Below are 17,857 nucleotides of genomic sequence, written 5' to 3'. Positions count from 1 at the left end.
TGTTCTTCTCTGGCACAGAGAAGGTCAGGGTGTATCAGCACATCCTGTGGGGCACACACTTCTCCTCAGAAATCTCTCTGAGATGAAGTGTGTCTCCAAAAGCATAATCCCAGTGCAGAAGCAAAGGCAGCCTGTTCTCTCCTTGACATCCCCCTCGGGAGTTAGAGAAGAACAGCTACAGAACTCTTCTCTGCCAGGCTCCAACAGACACCAGCTCTGCAGGTCAGCAGCTTCTCCCATACCTGGACAACACGTCAGGCCTGACTGGGAGAAGCAGAGATTCCCCATTGCAGCTGGCAGGGCTGGCAATCTGTGAGTGTGAGGGAGGCTAGGGAGGAGACAAACAGCGGGATACAGACACACAAACATGCATTCCTGAGATCTCCTTGTCTTCTGTCCTGGGTTGACTATATGATGCTTTTATCTCCAGTCGTCTCATTCTGTTTATGTTGAATAATAAGTTTTGCACCTTTAAGAGTGTTCCAGAGAGTGAAGGGGGCAGAGAAGAAGCGCGCAGTTTGTTTTCAGGCACTGCACTCCTCCTCCACATTCCTGCTCCTGGACTGTGCTGTCTGCGGATGGGCAGACAGTGGGACAGAGCTCTTCTTTTGCTTTTTAGTTAGTGTTAGCTAGCTGAGGCAAAGAAGGTCCCTGGACTGTTTTTTTTTTCCTTTTTCTTTGGACCTCTTGAAACTGCTCTGGAAAGAGCACCCAGGAGAGCACCGGCAGCTGCAGCTGTGGCCCACCGGGCCAGGCCTGGCCTGCAACAATTCCAGCACCGGAGGGACTGATCAGAGACTGAGTGAGCTGAGCTGCAACCCGAGGACGGGGTTTTCTCAGTTTGTCATCTCTTTTAGAGTGGCAAGAGGTCTCATTGTTTGATATTGTTTTGGTTTTACCGTTTAATAAACAGGTATTTTTCCACCTTTCTCCAAGGAGGTATTTTTACTTCCCGGACCAGTTGGGGGGGGAGGGACTGATTGGATCTGCTTTTCCCACCAGAGCTCCTTAGGGGGGTTCTTCCCCAAACTTGCTCTAAACCTGGACAAATACATGAATTGGTGCCCAACGCGCGGCTGGAAAAGGTAGAAAAAAGATCTATTAATTGTGTGTTTGTTGCTGTTAAAGCAGTTAGTAGCCATGCTGCATGAATCTCTGTTGTCTCTGGAGGTGAAAGCCTTTGTGTGGCTCTGTGCTTTAGACCTTTTTGAGGTTTCAATACCTTTCTGTCACTTGGATTATTGTCCATAACAAGTAATTTTTACGGTAGGTGGGTATGGATTGGAATAGCTGTTGTGCTGGTCTTGGTGATAATGAGTTATAAAGCGTTAACAAAGATACTGGCGTCTGTTTACAATATGTATGGTTTATGGTTTCTTCATCCTACCCTGCATCCCAATTCCAGTAGTACATTTTGGGAATTTATTAGTAATTACACTCAGTCTGTTAGAGGAGGAGCTGAGAATAAGACTTTCCAGCCTTCCCTTTCCTTCTTCTCCTTTGGATCGGTTATGTCACTTTTTGAGAATGTTCAGTTTCCCCTGAATGTTAAAGAGACCATCTTTCTGGTATTTAATTTGGTAAGCTTCCTCTATATGGTCTGCAGCTTCTCTAGAATGAGGGCTGAGATATCCAGAGGAGCTGGTGAGACCCCTGACCCAAGAAGCAGATGCAGGCATGAAAAATCCTGAGTGGTGTGGAGAATGGGAAAATATAGGCCAAACCCTGAAGGAATTTTCTGATCCTGTAGACTGGGATTTTCCACGGGAACAAATTCAGAACCCAGCTGAAGTGGGGAAATACCTAAAAGAGAAGTGCCATGACGATTCTAAGGAGAAAAGGCTAATTGCAATAAGCTGGGCCCTGGCCTATGCTTATCGCACTTTGTTAGATAGTGTAGGGCAGCAGACAGAGGCAGGGGGGCAGGAAGATAAATCAGCTATCCCAGTCACTCAAGCTGTAGCCAACAGCCCAGGCTCGAAGCCAGCAGCCAAACCAGATAGTGAGCCTAAGCCAGCATCTAAACCCATGGCTGTTGCTACCAGTACTAGAAGTGGGAAATGCACGGAAAAAACTAATAGACCAGTGGATGATGATGATGATGGTGATACAGGAGAAGGAACCTAAATGCCTCCTGACATAAAATCAGGAGTCAAAGCAGCAGGTGCAAGAGCAGACGCAAATATTGAGTCTTATCCCCTGAAGGACCTTCGTGGCCTAAGGAAGGATTACACCCGACGACCTGATGAATCCATAATTAGTTGGCTGGTCCGTCTCTGGGATGCTGCAGGCGAGGCTACAATTCTGGACGGCACTGAAGTGAGGCATTTGGGATCCCTGTCACAGGATCCTGCCATAGACCAAGGAATGATGGGCGGGGCTAACCCTCACAGCCTCTGGGAATGGGTCCTAAGAAGTGTAGCAGAAAGATACCTGTGTGCAGACGATCTCTACATGCAGCAAACCCAGTGGAAAACCATAGAACAAGGGGTTAAACGCTTGAGGGAAATGGCAGTGGCTGAGATTGTCTTCTCAGATGATGGAAACACTGTAAATCCAGACTTGGTACCATGCACATTTGTGATGTAGAGAAAACTTGTACGACTTGGGCTACGAGAATACGCTTCTGCTTTAGCCATAATGAAGAGGGATGAGAGGGATGAGACTGTGCTTGACATGGCAAGGAAGCTCCGAGCATATGCAGATGCTGTGCACGGCCCAACACATGCCAGAATTGCAGCAGTAGAAACACGTCTGCAGAATTTAGAGGATAAGATAGAGGAGAATCATAAGAAGCTCAGAGAGGAGATTAAAGAAGACCTTCTCCAAATCTCGGCAGTACAGATCAGAGGTTCTGGTATCCAAGGCAGACGTCTCCCAGGTGGTGAGAGATGGTATACCCCACGAAATGAAATGTAGTTCTACCTACGTGATTGTGGAGAAAACATGGGGAGGTGGGATGGAAAACCTACTGCTATTCTGGCACGACGGGTGCGTGAATTGAAGGAAGCCACCAGAAGGAAAGCAGCACCAGTTGCCCATAGCCGAATTGCCATGTTTGATGATGATGACATGTCCGATCCCCTTAAAGGAACATCCAAGACATATGCCCAGGGAAAGAAGGATAACCAGGCTTAGAAGGGCCCTGCCTCTAGCCAGGTAGAGGCCAGGGAAAATTGTGTTTTCTGGTCTGTGTGGATTCGTTGGCCTGGCACATCGGAACCACAAGAGTACAAAGCTTTGGTTGATACTAGTGCGCAATGTACATTAATTCTGTTGAGACATGTGGGGACAGAGTCTGTCTCCATTGCCGGTGTGACAGGGGGATCCCAGGATTTCACTTTGGTGGAAGCTGATGTGAGCCTGACTGGGTATGAATGGAAGAAACGTCCTATCGTGACTGGGGCCCAGAGGCCCCATGTATTTTGGGCATAGACTACCTTCGAAGTGGGTACTTCAAAGACCCAAAGGGACTCAGATGGGCATTTGGAATACCTGCTGTACGGACAGAAGGTATCAAGCAGTTGAACAGCTTGCCTGGACTGTCAGAAAACCCATCTGCAGTAGGACTCCTGAAGGTAGAAGAGCAACAAGTGCCAATTGCCACCTCAACAGTGCACCGCCGACAGTACTGAACGAATTGAGATGCTGTGATCCCCATCCACAAAATGATCCGTGAGCTGGAGAGCCAAGGGGTGGTCAGCAAGACCCATTCACCCTTCAACAGTTCCATTTGGCCTGTGAGTAAATCTGAAGGAGAATGGAGATTGACAGTGGACTACTGTGCATTGAATGAAGTGACTCCACCCCTGAGCGCTGCTGTGCCGGACATGCTGGAACTCCAGTACAAGCTGGAGTCCAAGGCAGCAAGGTGGTATGGCACTATGGACATTGCCAAGGCATTTTTCTCCATTCCTCTGGCAGCAGAATGCAGGCCTCAGTTTGCTTTCACCTGGAGAGGTGTGCAGTACACCTGGAACCGACTGCCCCAGGGGTGGAAGCACAGCCCCACCATCTGCCATTCACTGATCCAGGCTGCGCTGTAAAAGGGTGAGGCTCCAGAACACCTGCAATATATTGATGACATCATTGTGTGGGGGAAGACAGCAGCAGAGGTGTTCGAGAAAGGGGAGAAAATCATCCAGATTCTCCTAAAAGCTGGCTTTGCCATCAAGAAGAGCAAAGTCAAGGGACCTGCTCAAGAGATCCAGTTTCTGGGAATGAAGTGGCAAGACGGACGGCATCAGATTCCCACCAATGTCATCAACAAGATCACAGCAATGTCTCCACCATCCAGCAAGAAAGAAACACAAGCTTTCCTAGGCGCCATAGGTTTTTGGAGGATGCATATTCCTGAATACAGTCAGATCATGAGTCCTCTCTACCTGGTCACCCGAAAGAGGAACACTTTCCACTGAGGCCCTGAGCAGCAACAAGCCTTTGCACAGATCAAGCAGGAGATTGCTCATACAGTAGCCCTTGGCCCAGTCAGGACAGGACCAGAGGTAAAGAATGTGCTCTACTCTGCAGCTGGGAACCATGGCTTGTCCTGGAGCCTTTGGCAGAAGGTGCCTGGGGAGACTCGATGCCGACTGCTGGGATTTTGGAGTCGAAGCTACAGAGGGTCTGAAGCCAGCTACACTCCAGCAGAGAAAGAAATCTTGGCTGCCTTTGAAGGAGTCCAGGCTGCCTCAGAGGTAATAGGCACTGAAGCACAACTCCTTCTGGCACCCTGACTACCAGTATTGGGGTGGATGTTCAAAGCAAAAGTTCCCTCTACACACCATGCCACCAATGCTACATGAAGCAAATAGATTGCTGTTATCACACAGCATGCCCGTATTGGAAAACTGAATCGCCCTGGGATTCTGGAAATAATTACAAACTGGCTGGAAGGTGAAAACTTTGGTCTTACTTATGAAGGGGAGCAAGAAGTGACACGGGCTGAAGAAGCTCCACCATACAACCAACTGCCAGCAGAAGATCCACGATACGGTCTCTTTAGTGATGGTTCTTGCCGCATTGTGGGAGTGTACCGGAAGTGGACAGCAGCCGTATGGAGCCCCACATGACAGGTGGCAGAGGCCACTGAAGGAGAAGGTGGATCAAGCCAACTTGCTGAACTCAAAGCTGTTCAACTGGCCCTGGACATTGCTGAAAGAGAGAAGCGGCCAAAGCTCTCCTCTACACTGACTCATGGATGGTAGCCAATGCTCTGTGGGGATGGCTGGAGAGGTGGAAAGAGGCTAACTGGCAGCATAGAGGAAAACCAATTTGGGCTGCAGAAGAGTGGAAAGACATTGCTACCAGGGTAGGGAAACTGCCTGTGAAGGTCCGCCATGTGGATGCTCATGTTCCCAAGAGTAGAGCTAATGAGGAGCACCAAAACAATGAGCAAGTAGACCAGGCCGCAAAGATAGAGGTGTCCAAAATAGACCTAGATTGGCAACATAAAGGAGAGTTATTCCTACCTCGATGGGCCCATGATGCCTCAGGCCATCAGGGCAGGGATGCCACCTATAAGTGGGCACGAGACTGAGGGGTGGATTTAACCATGGACAATATTTCTCAGGTTATCCATGGCTGTGAGACGTGTGCTGCCATCAAGCAGGTCAAGTGAGTGAAGCCCCTGTGGTATGGTGGGTGGTGGTCGAAGTACAAGTATGGGGAGGCCTGGCAGATTGACTACATCACACTGCCCCAGACACGCCAGGGCAAGCACTATGTGCTGACCATGGTGGAAGCCACCACTGGATGGTTGGAAACCCACCCTGTGTCCCATGCTATGGCCCAGAACACCATCCTGGGCCTTGAAAAGCAAGTTCTGTGGAGACATTCTGAGAGGACTGAGTCAGACAACGGGACTCATTTCAAGAATAGCCTTATCAACACCTGGGCTAGGGAACATGGCATTGAGTGGGTGTACCATATCCCCTACCATGCACCAGCTGCAGGCAAAGTGGAGAGGTAGAACGGACTGTTAAAAACCACATTGAAAGCATTAGGTGGGGGATCTTTCAAAAACTGGGAGCAGCATCTGGCAAAAGCCAGCTGGTTAGTTAACACCCAAGGCTCTACTAACTGAGAGGGCCCTGCCCAATCTGAGCCTTTGCAGAGAGTAGATGGAGACAAAGTCCCAGTGGTACATGTCAGAGGTTTATTAGGGAAGACAGTTTGGATTAATCCTGCCTCGAACACAGACAAAACCATTCATGGGGTTGTTTTTGCTCAGGGACCAGGTTGCACATGGTGGATAATGCAAAAAGATGGAAGAACACGATGTGTACCTCAGGGAGATCTGATTGTTGCATAAAACCTGTGTAAATATCACTGTTTGCTGAATGTTATTACCATTGTCTGTGCATAGCTGTATAATGGATGTATCATGTATGTACTTGTAGAGTTAGAATTTATATTAGTTTTAGTAGTAAGCAGGCGATATGGGGATAAGGGCTGGAATGTCCTGGGTTGACTATATGATGCTTTTATCCCCAGTCGTCTCATTCTGTTTATGTTGAATAATAAGTTTTGCACCTTTAAGAGTGTTCCAGAGAGTGAAGGGGGCAGAGAAGAAGCGCGCAGTTTGTTTTCAGACACTGCACTCCTCCTCCACATTCCTGCTCCTGGACTGTGCTGTCTGTGGATGGGCAGACAGTGGGACAGAGCTCTTCTTTTGCTTTTTAGTTAGTGTTAGCTAGCTGAGGCAAAGAAGTTCCCTGGACTGTTTTTTTTTTTTTTTCCCTTTTTCTTTGGACCTCTTGAAACTGCTCTGGAAAGAACACCCAGGAGAGCACCGGCAGCTGCAGCTGTGGCCCACCGGGCCAGGCCTGGCCTGCGACAATTCCAGCACCGGAGGGACTGATCAGAGACTGAGTGAGCTGAGCTGCAACCCGAGGACGGGGTTTTCTCAGTTTGTCATCTCTTTTAGAGTGGCAAGGGGTCTCGTTGTTTGATATTGTTTTAGTTTTACCGTTTAATAAACAGGTATTTTTCCACCATTCTCCAAGGAGGTATTTTTACTTCCCGGACCAGTTGCGGGGGGAGGGACTGATTGGATCTGCTTTTCCCACAGGAGCTACTTTGGGGGATTCTTCCACAAATTTGCTCTAAACGTGGACATCTTCCCATCAATTTCTGCCACTTTGTGCATTCCTGCGCACACACTCAGGCTGCCCCACAGCCCCATCCTGCTCCGTGGTAGCTCTGAACTCTGGCACCTACTGAAGTCCCCCCTATTCTTGCCCAGCACACAGCAAGAAGCCAGAGGAGCAGAGCACAGGCAGCTCATGACTGCCTGCAGGTGTCATTGCCCACCGTTCCTGGGCAGCCAAGAGCCTTGGTGACATTTCACACTGCCGCTGCCTCCCCTGCCCACCCACAGAGAGACGCATCTCTTGCTCTGCACCTCTCCTCTTTGCACACCTCTGCGTCTGTGCTGGCACCAGGGGCAGGTGCCTGGAAGGAGGGGGCCTTTCTCCATGGATTTCCACCGGTTCCTTGTGGCCATGCTGCTCCCTGTGGGTAAGTGGGCATTCCCTGTGTCCTGATCAGCTGCACTGGAGCTGCTGCTGCATCCTCAGCTCTGCTTCCAGTTGCTGACACTGCCCCTTCCCAAGATTTCCAGGGCAGGGGTGGGCAATGAACCAGGTGAATTTTCCCAAGACATGTTGAATCACAAAACTCTACACTTACAAATTCGTTTTCTCCTGCCCCATTTTACTACTTCACTAGAGAGTACTAAAGTAGTATTTCTCAAAACATGTTTACTGTGGCATTTGAATTGGGTTTCTTTGGGGATTCTGGATCCTATCTGCCTTTTTCAGCGAAGCTGGGTACTGTCCCATTGCTTTCTGATATCCTGGTGCCATTTCATGACATGTGATACTTTAAGGAAGTGTATTATTGTCTTCAATGCATTTCACTCCCCACCTTTCATCTCCTGTCTCTCCAGGCTGGGCCCTTCAGCAATCACCAGATACAGTTGTCCGGGTGGGAGACACCGTCACTCTGCAATGTTCTGCATCAGCAAAAAATTTCATATACATGTACTGGTACAAGTTACCTATGGAGAAGGATGCCAGAATGCAGCTGGTTGTGTATTCAGTGGAAGGCAGCAATGAAGATATTGAGAAGGAATTCCAAAATCGCTTCCAGAGTAATGGGACCAGGAACAACCATTTAGCTGTGCAGATACAGCATGCCCTACTCAATGACACAGGCACATACTTCTGTGATGAACAAGATCCACAGTGAGTCAAAGGCTGGTGCAGCACAGCACAAACCTTTCCAGGCAAGCAGGGATCTGCCTCCAGCACACACTGAGCCCTGTGTTTGAAACAGCCCCGTTTTCTTACTTGCCCCCCAGCTCATCAGGGAAAAATTGGTTTGGCTCTCTGTCTTTCCATCTATCTGTCCATCTGTATTTCTTTTGCTCTTATCTTTTTTCCAATCTCTGAATCACTTTCTCACTCTCAATTCTTCTTGTTCTCACTGTCTTGCCTCCGTTATCTCCCATTCAGATTGTTTCTCTCTTTGCTCTTTCACGTCATTCTGTCTGTCCCCCTGAATTTTCCTCTCTGTCCTCTCATACCTAGTCCCTTCCTCTTTCCTATTCCCTTCCTCCTCCATCTCACCTTCCTTACAATCAGTTACATCAATTCAAGGCCTGGGAAGCAGGATGTGGAATAGTTCACACAGCACTTTCCCTCTCCACCACCTGGAAAGACAAGGCTCACTGTGCCTCAGCTCCCCACAGGTGTTCACCTTCCTCTCCTGCCGCTCTCCCTGCAGCGCCCCTGAGAGCCCTCACAGCTCTGAGTGCTTGGGCTGCTGTGGTGTCTTTCAGGCTCCTGCCTCCCTCTCACAGGTGGCATTTGCTGTGCTCACAGGGCTCATAGAGAAGAAGAGCTGTCACACAGCTGGCTGGGACATGGAGTGTCCAGGCAGGGACTGAACCAGCCATGACTGGGGAAGACAGGGAGAGTGCATAAGAAAATTCCAGGCACCTCTGGGTGGCCTTTATCCCTCATTCCTCCATCTCCCAAGGACTTCAGAGGCAGGAGGGGAGCAGCCATCACTCCTCTGCCTTGCACACACTCACACTCACCTGCAAGCCCAGCACAGTTCTGTCTTTCCCCATCCTTCCCTCCACAGCCACCCATGCCCAGCCTGCCCCTTCCACCTGCTGCATCTCTGCAGGGTTCCTGCTATGCTGCAGAAACAGAGTTTGTGCTGACACACAGTTTGTGTCATTGCCCAGGGTTCCCAGCCAGCCAATGCCTCCTGTCATTTCTTGGCCAGCCCCACCCCGAGATGTCTCACCCTCACTCACTGCTCCCTCTGCACAAACCTTTGGGCAGCTCCAAGAGGCAGCTTGCTGACAGGGCAGGGGCTCTCCCGCCATGGTTCCCTGCTGTTTCTTGGTGGCCATGCTGGCCCCTCTGGGTAAGTGAACTCAACCCAGCCCTGAGCACCTCCACTCATCCCGCTGCTGCCCTCCCAGCTGTGCAGCCACTTCCTGGCACTGCTGCATCCTGCAGAGCTTTCTGCATGGAGGATCAGCAGGGAATGTGGGGGCACTGGGAATGCCTGAATCTTCTGCAATGGCCATCTATTTGTCATTCTTTGTGCAGCCCGTAGATGGTTCCTGGTTTTGGACACAAACAGCCCAGGATTGCACCTTGCCTATTGAGGAGAGATTGGAAATTCACCTGCTGATCTGAAGAGCTGTGCCATGCAGCTCCCTTGGCTGCCCAATCCCTTCTCACTCTTTCCCTACCAACTCACAGTACCTAGTCAAAATTTTTCCCAGTTTTTCCTCTTCCTCACTGCTCCTTCCTTTTCTTTCCAGCATTAGCCCTGGAACAGTCTCCAGACATGGTGATCAAAGAAGGCGAATCCGTGAATCTGGAATGTTCCAACAAGAAATCCTCCAGCACAGCTATATACTGGTTCATGCTGCCTTCAGAGAAGAATTCCAGTCTGACCCAGTTGGTTTATGCAGTTGAAGGTGCCAATGCAGTGGTGGAGAAGGGTTTTGAGAGCCATTTCAAGAGCAGCAAGATAAAAGGAGACAGTATCACCCTCTCAATAGAACATGCCTTTCTCAATGACTCTGGCACATACTACTGTGCTGAGAGTGATCACAGTGGTGAGACTGCTGAGGGAGCTGAGCACAAATTTGTCCCTGAACAAACAGGACCTGCTTTCCACTTGTGGCTGCTGCATGAGGCAGGGTGATCACTTCTCACTCCTTAGCGGCTCTGCTTCCTGACATTGCCTTCCTCCTCAGATGCTGACAGTTTATTTGTCCGTCATTGTCTCCTTGCCACTCCAGGCCTCCCTCTGCACTTAATGATTATTTGCACTACACTTGCTTCTGTCAGCCCTTCTTCTTCCCTTCCCTTCCCTTCCCTTCCCTTCCCTTCCCTTCCCTTCCCTTCCCTTCCCTTCCCTTCCCTTCCCTTCCCTTCCCTTCCCTTCCCTTCCCTTCCCTTCCCTTCCCTTCCCTTCCCTTCCCTTCCCTTCCCTTCCCTTCCCTTCTTCTTTCTGTCTTCAATCTGGCCTCCATTGTCTTCCTCTTAATTAACTCCAGTCAACCTTGCACATAATTCTCAGGGTCAAACAGAAGGAGTGTTTGTGTGGGAAGTTCTTGCTGCACCTGTGCATGAAGGCAAGGCCTGGCAGGTGTGGCAGTAGCCAGCACCGTGTGGCAGCTGCCCACATGCTCCTCTGTTCCAGCGCCTTGTCTGTGGTTATTCTGTGGCCAAGGAATAGGAACAGCAGAGCACAAGCCTATGCTTGGTCTGGTGAAGTGTTCAGTGGATCCCTAATTCCTCCATGCAGAGTGGTGTCTGGGGCAGGATCCACCTGCCTTCCAGCCCTTGATCCACATAATAAAGTTTATCTTCAGCAAACGTAGGATAAAAATTACAGGTTACATTAGCAAGCTGAGCAGATAACAGTAATTTCCCACAGTTTACAATGTTCTATAGACCAGTGACTCAGATGAAGGGTAGAGAGTGTCCTTATCAAGTTCCCTGATAACACCAAGTTAGGTGGAGTTTCTGATACCTGAGAAGGCTGTAAAGATGGGCCTTGACAGCTTGGAGGGATGGGCAGAGAGGAACATTCTCAAATTCAGCAAAGGCAAATGCAGGGTTCTACATCTGGGGAGGAATTGCTCCATGCAGCAGCATAGGGAAGCACTGACCATCAGCTCTTAAGAGAATTTCCTGGGGTCCTGGTGGACAAGAAGCTCCCCACGAGCCAGCAATGTGTCCTGATGTCCAACAAGCCAGTGGTGTCCTGGATGCATTAGGAAGAGCATTGCCGCCAGGGCAAGGGAAGTGAGGCTCCACTCTTCCCTGGTGAGGCACGTCTGCAGTGAGGTGTCCTGCTCTGGCCTCTTTGGTGCATAAGAGACATGGATCTCCTGGAAAATGTCCAGGACAGGAGATGAAAGGTGATTAGTAGAGTGGAGCATCTCTTTAGGGAACAAAGGCTGAGGGAGCTGGGCCTCTTCTGCCTTGAGAAGAAAACACCAAGTGGGCACCTCATCAATGTCAACAAGGATCTGAAGGCAGGGTTCCTACAGGTAGATCCAGATTCTTCACTGTCATGCCAAGTACGAGGACAAGAGGCAGAAAATGCTGCACTGGAAGTTCCACCTTAATCTGTGACCAGAGCTTAGCTTCGGTGAAGACTGTGCAAAGGAGCAAGTGGCCTAAAGAGGTTGTGGTGCCTCTGTCTGCAGATATTCCAGAACCATGTAGAGATAGTCATGCCCCATGTGCTCTGGGATGACTCTGCTTGAGCAGGGAGGTTGGAGCAGTGACCCCCTGAGGTCCCTTCTTGTCTGGGCCATCCCATGATTCTGTCCTGCATAACACAAACCCGTGCACAGCACAGGCCTGCTCAGGGCACTCCAGGTGCTTCCCACCCTGCACATTCCCATGCTAATGTCCAAACTTCCCAGAGCCTAAATACAGGGCCCCACACAGCAGCCATGCCTGTTCAACATCACTGACTCCTCAAATCCTGTGTCTTCTGCAAGGCTCCCCATGCACCGCCCTGCCCTCTGCTCACCCCAGGGAACTGGAGACCCTTGGCATGGACACATCAGGCACAGCCTCCTCTCTGCTGGAGTGCTGCTGCTGCTGCTGCTGATGCAGGTGGCAGGATGTGGGCTTCCTACAAAGCAGCCCAATCTCCTTGCTTCTTTCTACAACTTCTTTTTAGGAATCTGGGGTCTTCCCAGAATCTTCTCTAGGCAGCCTGGGGAAATGAATGCAATGGGACACACTCAGAGCTGCAGCAGAAGATTTGGGAGGAGCTGCAGGCATTGCTGCTCTCCTCTGCTGACAGGACACAGGGGAACATCTTCACTGCAAAGCCCTTCAGAGCACTGGGCACTGGCATCACTCCATGTCCTGTATGGGCCAGCCTCACCCTGCCGTGCACACAGCCCAGCACAGATGGGCAGAGGCGCTGCCAGAGCTCTGTGCCCAAACTCAGGGCACACAAACTACGAGTGTCCCTTCCTGCCTACAGGGATTTCCCACTGCCTTGGGCAGGGGAACAAGGCTGGGTGGACACAGAGAGCAGAGGACATGGTTTTCTCCAGCTTTGTCCATTTGTGTCCTGCTGCTCTTTTGCAGACTGCTGCAATAAAGAGACAAGGATTATATCTGTTCTTCTCTGGCACAGAGAAGGTCAGGGTGTATCAGCACATCCTGTGGGGCACACACTTCTCCTCAGAAATCTCTCTGAGATGAAGTGTGTCTCCAAAAGCATAATCCCAGTGCAGAAGCAAAGGCAGCCTGTTCTCTCCTTGACATCCCCCTCGGGAGTTAGAGAAGAACAGCTACAGAACTCTTCTCTGCCAGGCTCCAACAGACACCAGCTCTGCAGGTCAGCAGCTTCTCCCATACCTGGACAACACGTCAGGCCTGACTGGGAGAAGCAGAGATTCCCCATTGCAGCTGGCAGGGCTGGCAATCTGTGAGTGTGAGGGAGGCTAGGGAGGAGACAAACAGCGGGATACAGACACACAAACATGCATTCCTGAGATCTCCTTGTCTTCTGTCCTGGGTTGACTATATGATGCTTTTATCTCCAGTCGTCTCATTCTGTTTATGTTGAATAATAAGTTTTGCACCTTTAAGAGTGTTCCAGAGAGTGAAGGGGGCAGAGAAGAAGCGCGCAGTTTGTTTTCAGGCACTGCACTCCTCCTCCACATTCCTGCTCCTGGACTGTGCTGTCTGCGGATGGGCAGACAGTGGGACAGAGCTCTTCTTTTGCTTTTTAGTTAGTGTTAGCTAGCTGAGGCAAAGAAGGTCCCTGGACTGTTTTTTTTTTCCTTTTTCTTTGGACCTCTTGAAACTGCTCTGGAAAGAGCACCCAGGAGAGCACCGGCAGCTGCAGCTGTGGCCCACCGGGCCAGGCCTGGCCTGCAACAATTCCAGCACCGGAGGGACTGATCAGAGACTGAGTGAGCTGAGCTGCAACCCGAGGACGGGGTTTTCTCAGTTTGTCATCTCTTTTAGAGTGGCAAGAGGTCTCATTGTTTGATATTGTTTTGGTTTTACCGTTTAATAAACAGGTATTTTTCCACCTTTCTCCAAGGAGGTATTTTTACTTCCCGGACCAGTTGGGGGGGGAGGGACTGATTGGATCTGCTTTTCCCACCAGAGCTCCTTAGGGGGGTTCTTCCCCAAACTTGCTCTAAACCTGGACAAATACATGAATTGGTGCCCAACGCGCGGCTGGAAAAGGTAGAAAAAAGATCTATTAATTGTGTGTTTGTTGCTGTTAAAGCAGTTAGTAGCCATGCTGCATGAATCTCTGTTGTCTCTGGAGGTGAAAGCCTTTGTGTGGCTCTGTGCTTTAGACCTTTTTGAGGTTTCAATACCTTTCTGTCACTTGGATTATTGTCCATAACAAGTAATTTTTACGGTAGGTGGGTATGGATTGGAATAGCTGTTGTGCTGGTCTTGGTGATAATGAGTTATAAAGCGTTAACAAAGATACTGGCGTCTGTTTACAATATGTATGGTTTATGGTTTCTTCATCCTACCCTGCATCCCAATTCCAGTAGTACATTTTGGGAATTTATTAGTAATTACACTCAGTCTGTTAGAGGAGGAGCTGAGAATAAGACTTTCCAGCCTTCCCTTTCCTTCTTCTCCTTTGGATCGGTTATGTCACTTTTTGAGAATGTTCAGTTTCCCCTGAATGTTAAAGAGACCATCTTTCTGGTATTTAATTTGGTAAGCTTCCTCTATATGGTCTGCAGCTTCTCTAGAATGAGGGCTGAGATATCCAGAGGAGCTGGTGAGACCCCTGACCCAAGAAGCAGATGCAGGCATGAAAAATCCTGAGTGGTGTGGAGAATGGGAAAATATAGGCCAAACCCTGAAGGAATTTTCTGATCCTGTAGACTGGGATTTTCCACGGGAACAAATTCAGAACCCAGCTGAAGTGGGGAAATACCTAAAAGAGAAGTGCCATGACGATTCTAAGGAGAAAAGGCTAATTGCAATAAGCTGGGCCCTGGCCTATGCTTATCGCACTTTGTTAGATAGTGTAGGGCAGCAGACAGAGGCAGGGGGGCAGGAAGATAAATCAGCTATCCCAGTCACTCAAGCTGTAGCCAACAGCCCAGGCTCGAAGCCAGCAGCCAAACCAGATAGTGAGCCTAAGCCAGCATCTAAACCCATGGCTGTTGCTACCAGTACTAGAAGTGGGAAATGCACGGAAAAAACTAATAGACCAGTGGATGATGATGATGATGGTGATACAGGAGAAGGAACCTAAATGCCTCCTGACATAAAATCAGGAGTCAAAGCAGCAGGTGCAAGAGCAGACGCAAATATTGAGTCTTATCCCCTGAAGGACCTTCGTGGCCTAAGGAAGGATTACACCCGACGACCTGATGAATCCATAATTAGTTGGCTGGTCCGTCTCTGGGATGCTGCAGGCGAGGCTACAATTCTGGACGGCACTGAAGTGAGGCATTTGGGATCCCTGTCACAGGATCCTGCCATAGACCAAGGAATGATGGGCGGGGCTAACCCTCACAGCCTCTGGGAATGGGTCCTAAGAAGTGTAGCAGAAAGATACCTGTGTGCAGACGATCTCTACATGCAGCAAACCCAGTGGAAAACCATAGAACAAGGGGTTAAACGCTTGAGGGAAATGGCAGTGGCTGAGATTGTCTTCTCAGATGATGGAAACACTGTAAATCCAGACTTGGTACCATGCACATTTGTGATGTAGAGAAAACTTGTACGACTTGGGCTACGAGAATACGCTTCTGCTTTAGCCATAATGAAGAGGGATGAGAGGGATGAGACTGTGCTTGACATGGCAAGGAAGCTCCGAGCATATGCAGATGCTGTGCACGGCCCAACACATGCCAGAATTGCAGCAGTAGAAACACGTCTGCAGAATTTAGAGGATAAGATAGAGGAGAATCATAAGAAGCTCAGAGAGGAGATTAAAGAAGACCTTCTCCAAATCTCGGCAGTACAGATCAGAGGTTCTGGTATCCAAGGCAGACGTCTCCCAGGTGGTGAGAGATGGTATACCCCACGAAATGAAATGTAGTTCTACCTACGTGATTGTGGAGAAAACATGGGGAGGTGGGATGGAAAACCTACTGCTATTCTGGCACGACGGGTGCGTGAATTGAAGGAAGCCACCAGAAGGAAAGCAGCACCAGTTGCCCATAGCCGAATTGCCATGTTTGATGATGATGACATGTCCGATCCCCTTAAAGGAACATCCAAGACATATGCCCAGGGAAAGAAGGATAACCAGGCTTAGAAGGGCCCTGCCTCTAGCCAGGTAGAGGCCAGGGAAAATTGTGTTTTCTGGTCTGTGTGGATTCGTTGGCCTGGCACATCGGAACCACAAGAGTACAAAGCTTTGGTTGATACTAGTGCGCAATGTACATTAATTCTGTTGAGACATGTGGGGACAGAGTCTGTCTCCATTGCCGGTGTGACAGGGGGATCCCAGGATTTCACTTTGGTGGAAGCTGATGTGAGCCTGACTGGGTATGAATGGAAGAAACGTCCTATCGTGACTGGGGCCCAGAGGCCCCATGTATTTTGGGCATAGACTACCTTCGAAGTGGGTACTTCAAAGACCCAAAGGGACTCAGATGGGCATTTGGAATACCTGCTGTACGGACAGAAGGTATCAAGCAGTTGAACAGCTTGCCTGGACTGTCAGAAAACCCATCTGCAGTAGGACTCCTGAAGGTAGAAGAGCAACAAGTGCCAATTGCCACCTCAACAGTGCACCGCCGACAGTACTGAACGAATTGAGATGCTGTGATCCCCATCCACAAAATGATCCGTGAGCTGGAGAGCCAAGGGGTGGTCAGCAAGACCCATTCACCCTTCAACAGTTCCATTTGGCCTGTGAGTAAATCTGAAGGAGAATGGAGATTGACAGTGGACTACTGTGCATTGAATGAAGTGACTCCACCCCTGAGCGCTGCTGTGCCGGACATGCTGGAACTCCAGTACAAGCTGGAGTCCAAGGCAGCAAGGTGGTATGGCACTATGGACATTGCCAAGGCATTTTTCTCCATTCCTCTGGCAGCAGAATGCAGGCCTCAGTTTGCTTTCACCTGGAGAGGTGTGCAGTACACCTGGAACCGACTGCCCCAGGGGTGGAAGCACAGCCCCACCATCTGCCATTCACTGATCCAGGCTGCGCTGTAAAAGGGTGAGGCTCCAGAACACCTGCAATATATTGATGACATCATTGTGTGGGGGAAGACAGCAGCAGAGGTGTTCGAGAAAGGGGAGAAAATCATCCAGATTCTCCTAAAAGCTGGCTTTGCCATCAAGAAGAGCAAAGTCAAGGGACCTGCTCAAGAGATCCAGTTTCTGGGAATGAAGTGGCAAGACGGACGGCATCAGATTCCCACCAATGTCATCAACAAGATCACAGCAATGTCTCCACCATCCAGCAAGAAAGAAACACAAGCTTTCCTAGGCGCCATAGGTTTTTGGAGGATGCATATTCCTGAATACAGTCAGATCATGAGTCCTCTCTACCTGGTCACCCGAAAGAGGAACACTTTCCACTGAGGCCCTGAGCAGCAACAAGCCTTTGCACAGATCAAGCAGGAGATTGCTCATACAGTAGCCCTTGGCCCAGTCAGGACAGGACCAGAGGTAAAGAATGTGCTCTACTCTGCAGCTGGGAACCATGGCTTGTCCTGGAGCCTTTGGCAGAAGGTGCCTGGGGAGACTCGATGCCGACTGCTGGGATTTTGGAGTCGAAGCTACAGAGGGTCTGAAGCCAGCTACACTCCAGCAGAGAAAGAAATCTTGGCTGCCTTTGAAGGAGTCCAGGCTGCCTCAGAGGTAATAGGCACTGAAGCACAACTCCTTCTGGCACCCTGACTACCAGTATTGGGGTGGATGTTCAAAGCAAAAGTTCCCTCTACACACCATGCCACCAATGCTACATGAAGCAAATAGATTGCTGTTATCACACAGCATGCCCGTATTGGAAAACTGAATCGCCCTGGGATTCTGGAAATAATTACAAACTGGCTGGAAGGTGAAAACTTTGGTCTTACTTATGAAGGGGAGCAAGAAGTGACACGGGCTGAAGAAGCTCCACCATACAACCAACTGCCAGCAGAAGATCCACGATACGGTCTCTTTAGTGATGGTTCTTGCCGCATTGTGGGAGTGTACCGGAAGTGGACAGCAGCCGTATGGAGCCCCACATGACAGGTGGCAGAGGCCACTGAAGGAGAAGGTGGATCAAGCCAACTTGCTGAACTCAAAGCTGTTCAACTGGCCCTGGACATTGCTGAAAGAGAGAA

General features: G+C 49.8%; 1 gene segment (V, D, J or C); it reads left to right on the top strand.

Moving 5' to 3' along the window:
• The first annotated feature begins 7,447 nt into the window (after positions 1-7,447).
• On the top strand, positions 7,448-8,253 carry LOC132087581 (T cell receptor alpha variable 5-like). The segment is given in 2 exon segments: positions 7,448-7,521; positions 7,952-8,253. Coding segments are annotated over 2 exon segments (345 nt in total).
• Positions 8,254-17,857: the final 9,604 nt, after the last annotated feature.

Source organism: Ammospiza nelsoni, chromosome 2, assembly GCF_027579445.1.
Source record: "Ammospiza nelsoni isolate bAmmNel1 chromosome 2, bAmmNel1.pri, whole genome shotgun sequence".
Lineage (NCBI taxonomy): Eukaryota > Metazoa > Chordata > Aves > Passeriformes > Passerellidae > Ammospiza > Ammospiza nelsoni.
The sequence above is the reverse complement of the archived record's forward strand: the minus strand, read 5'-3'. Positions and strand labels throughout refer to the sequence as shown.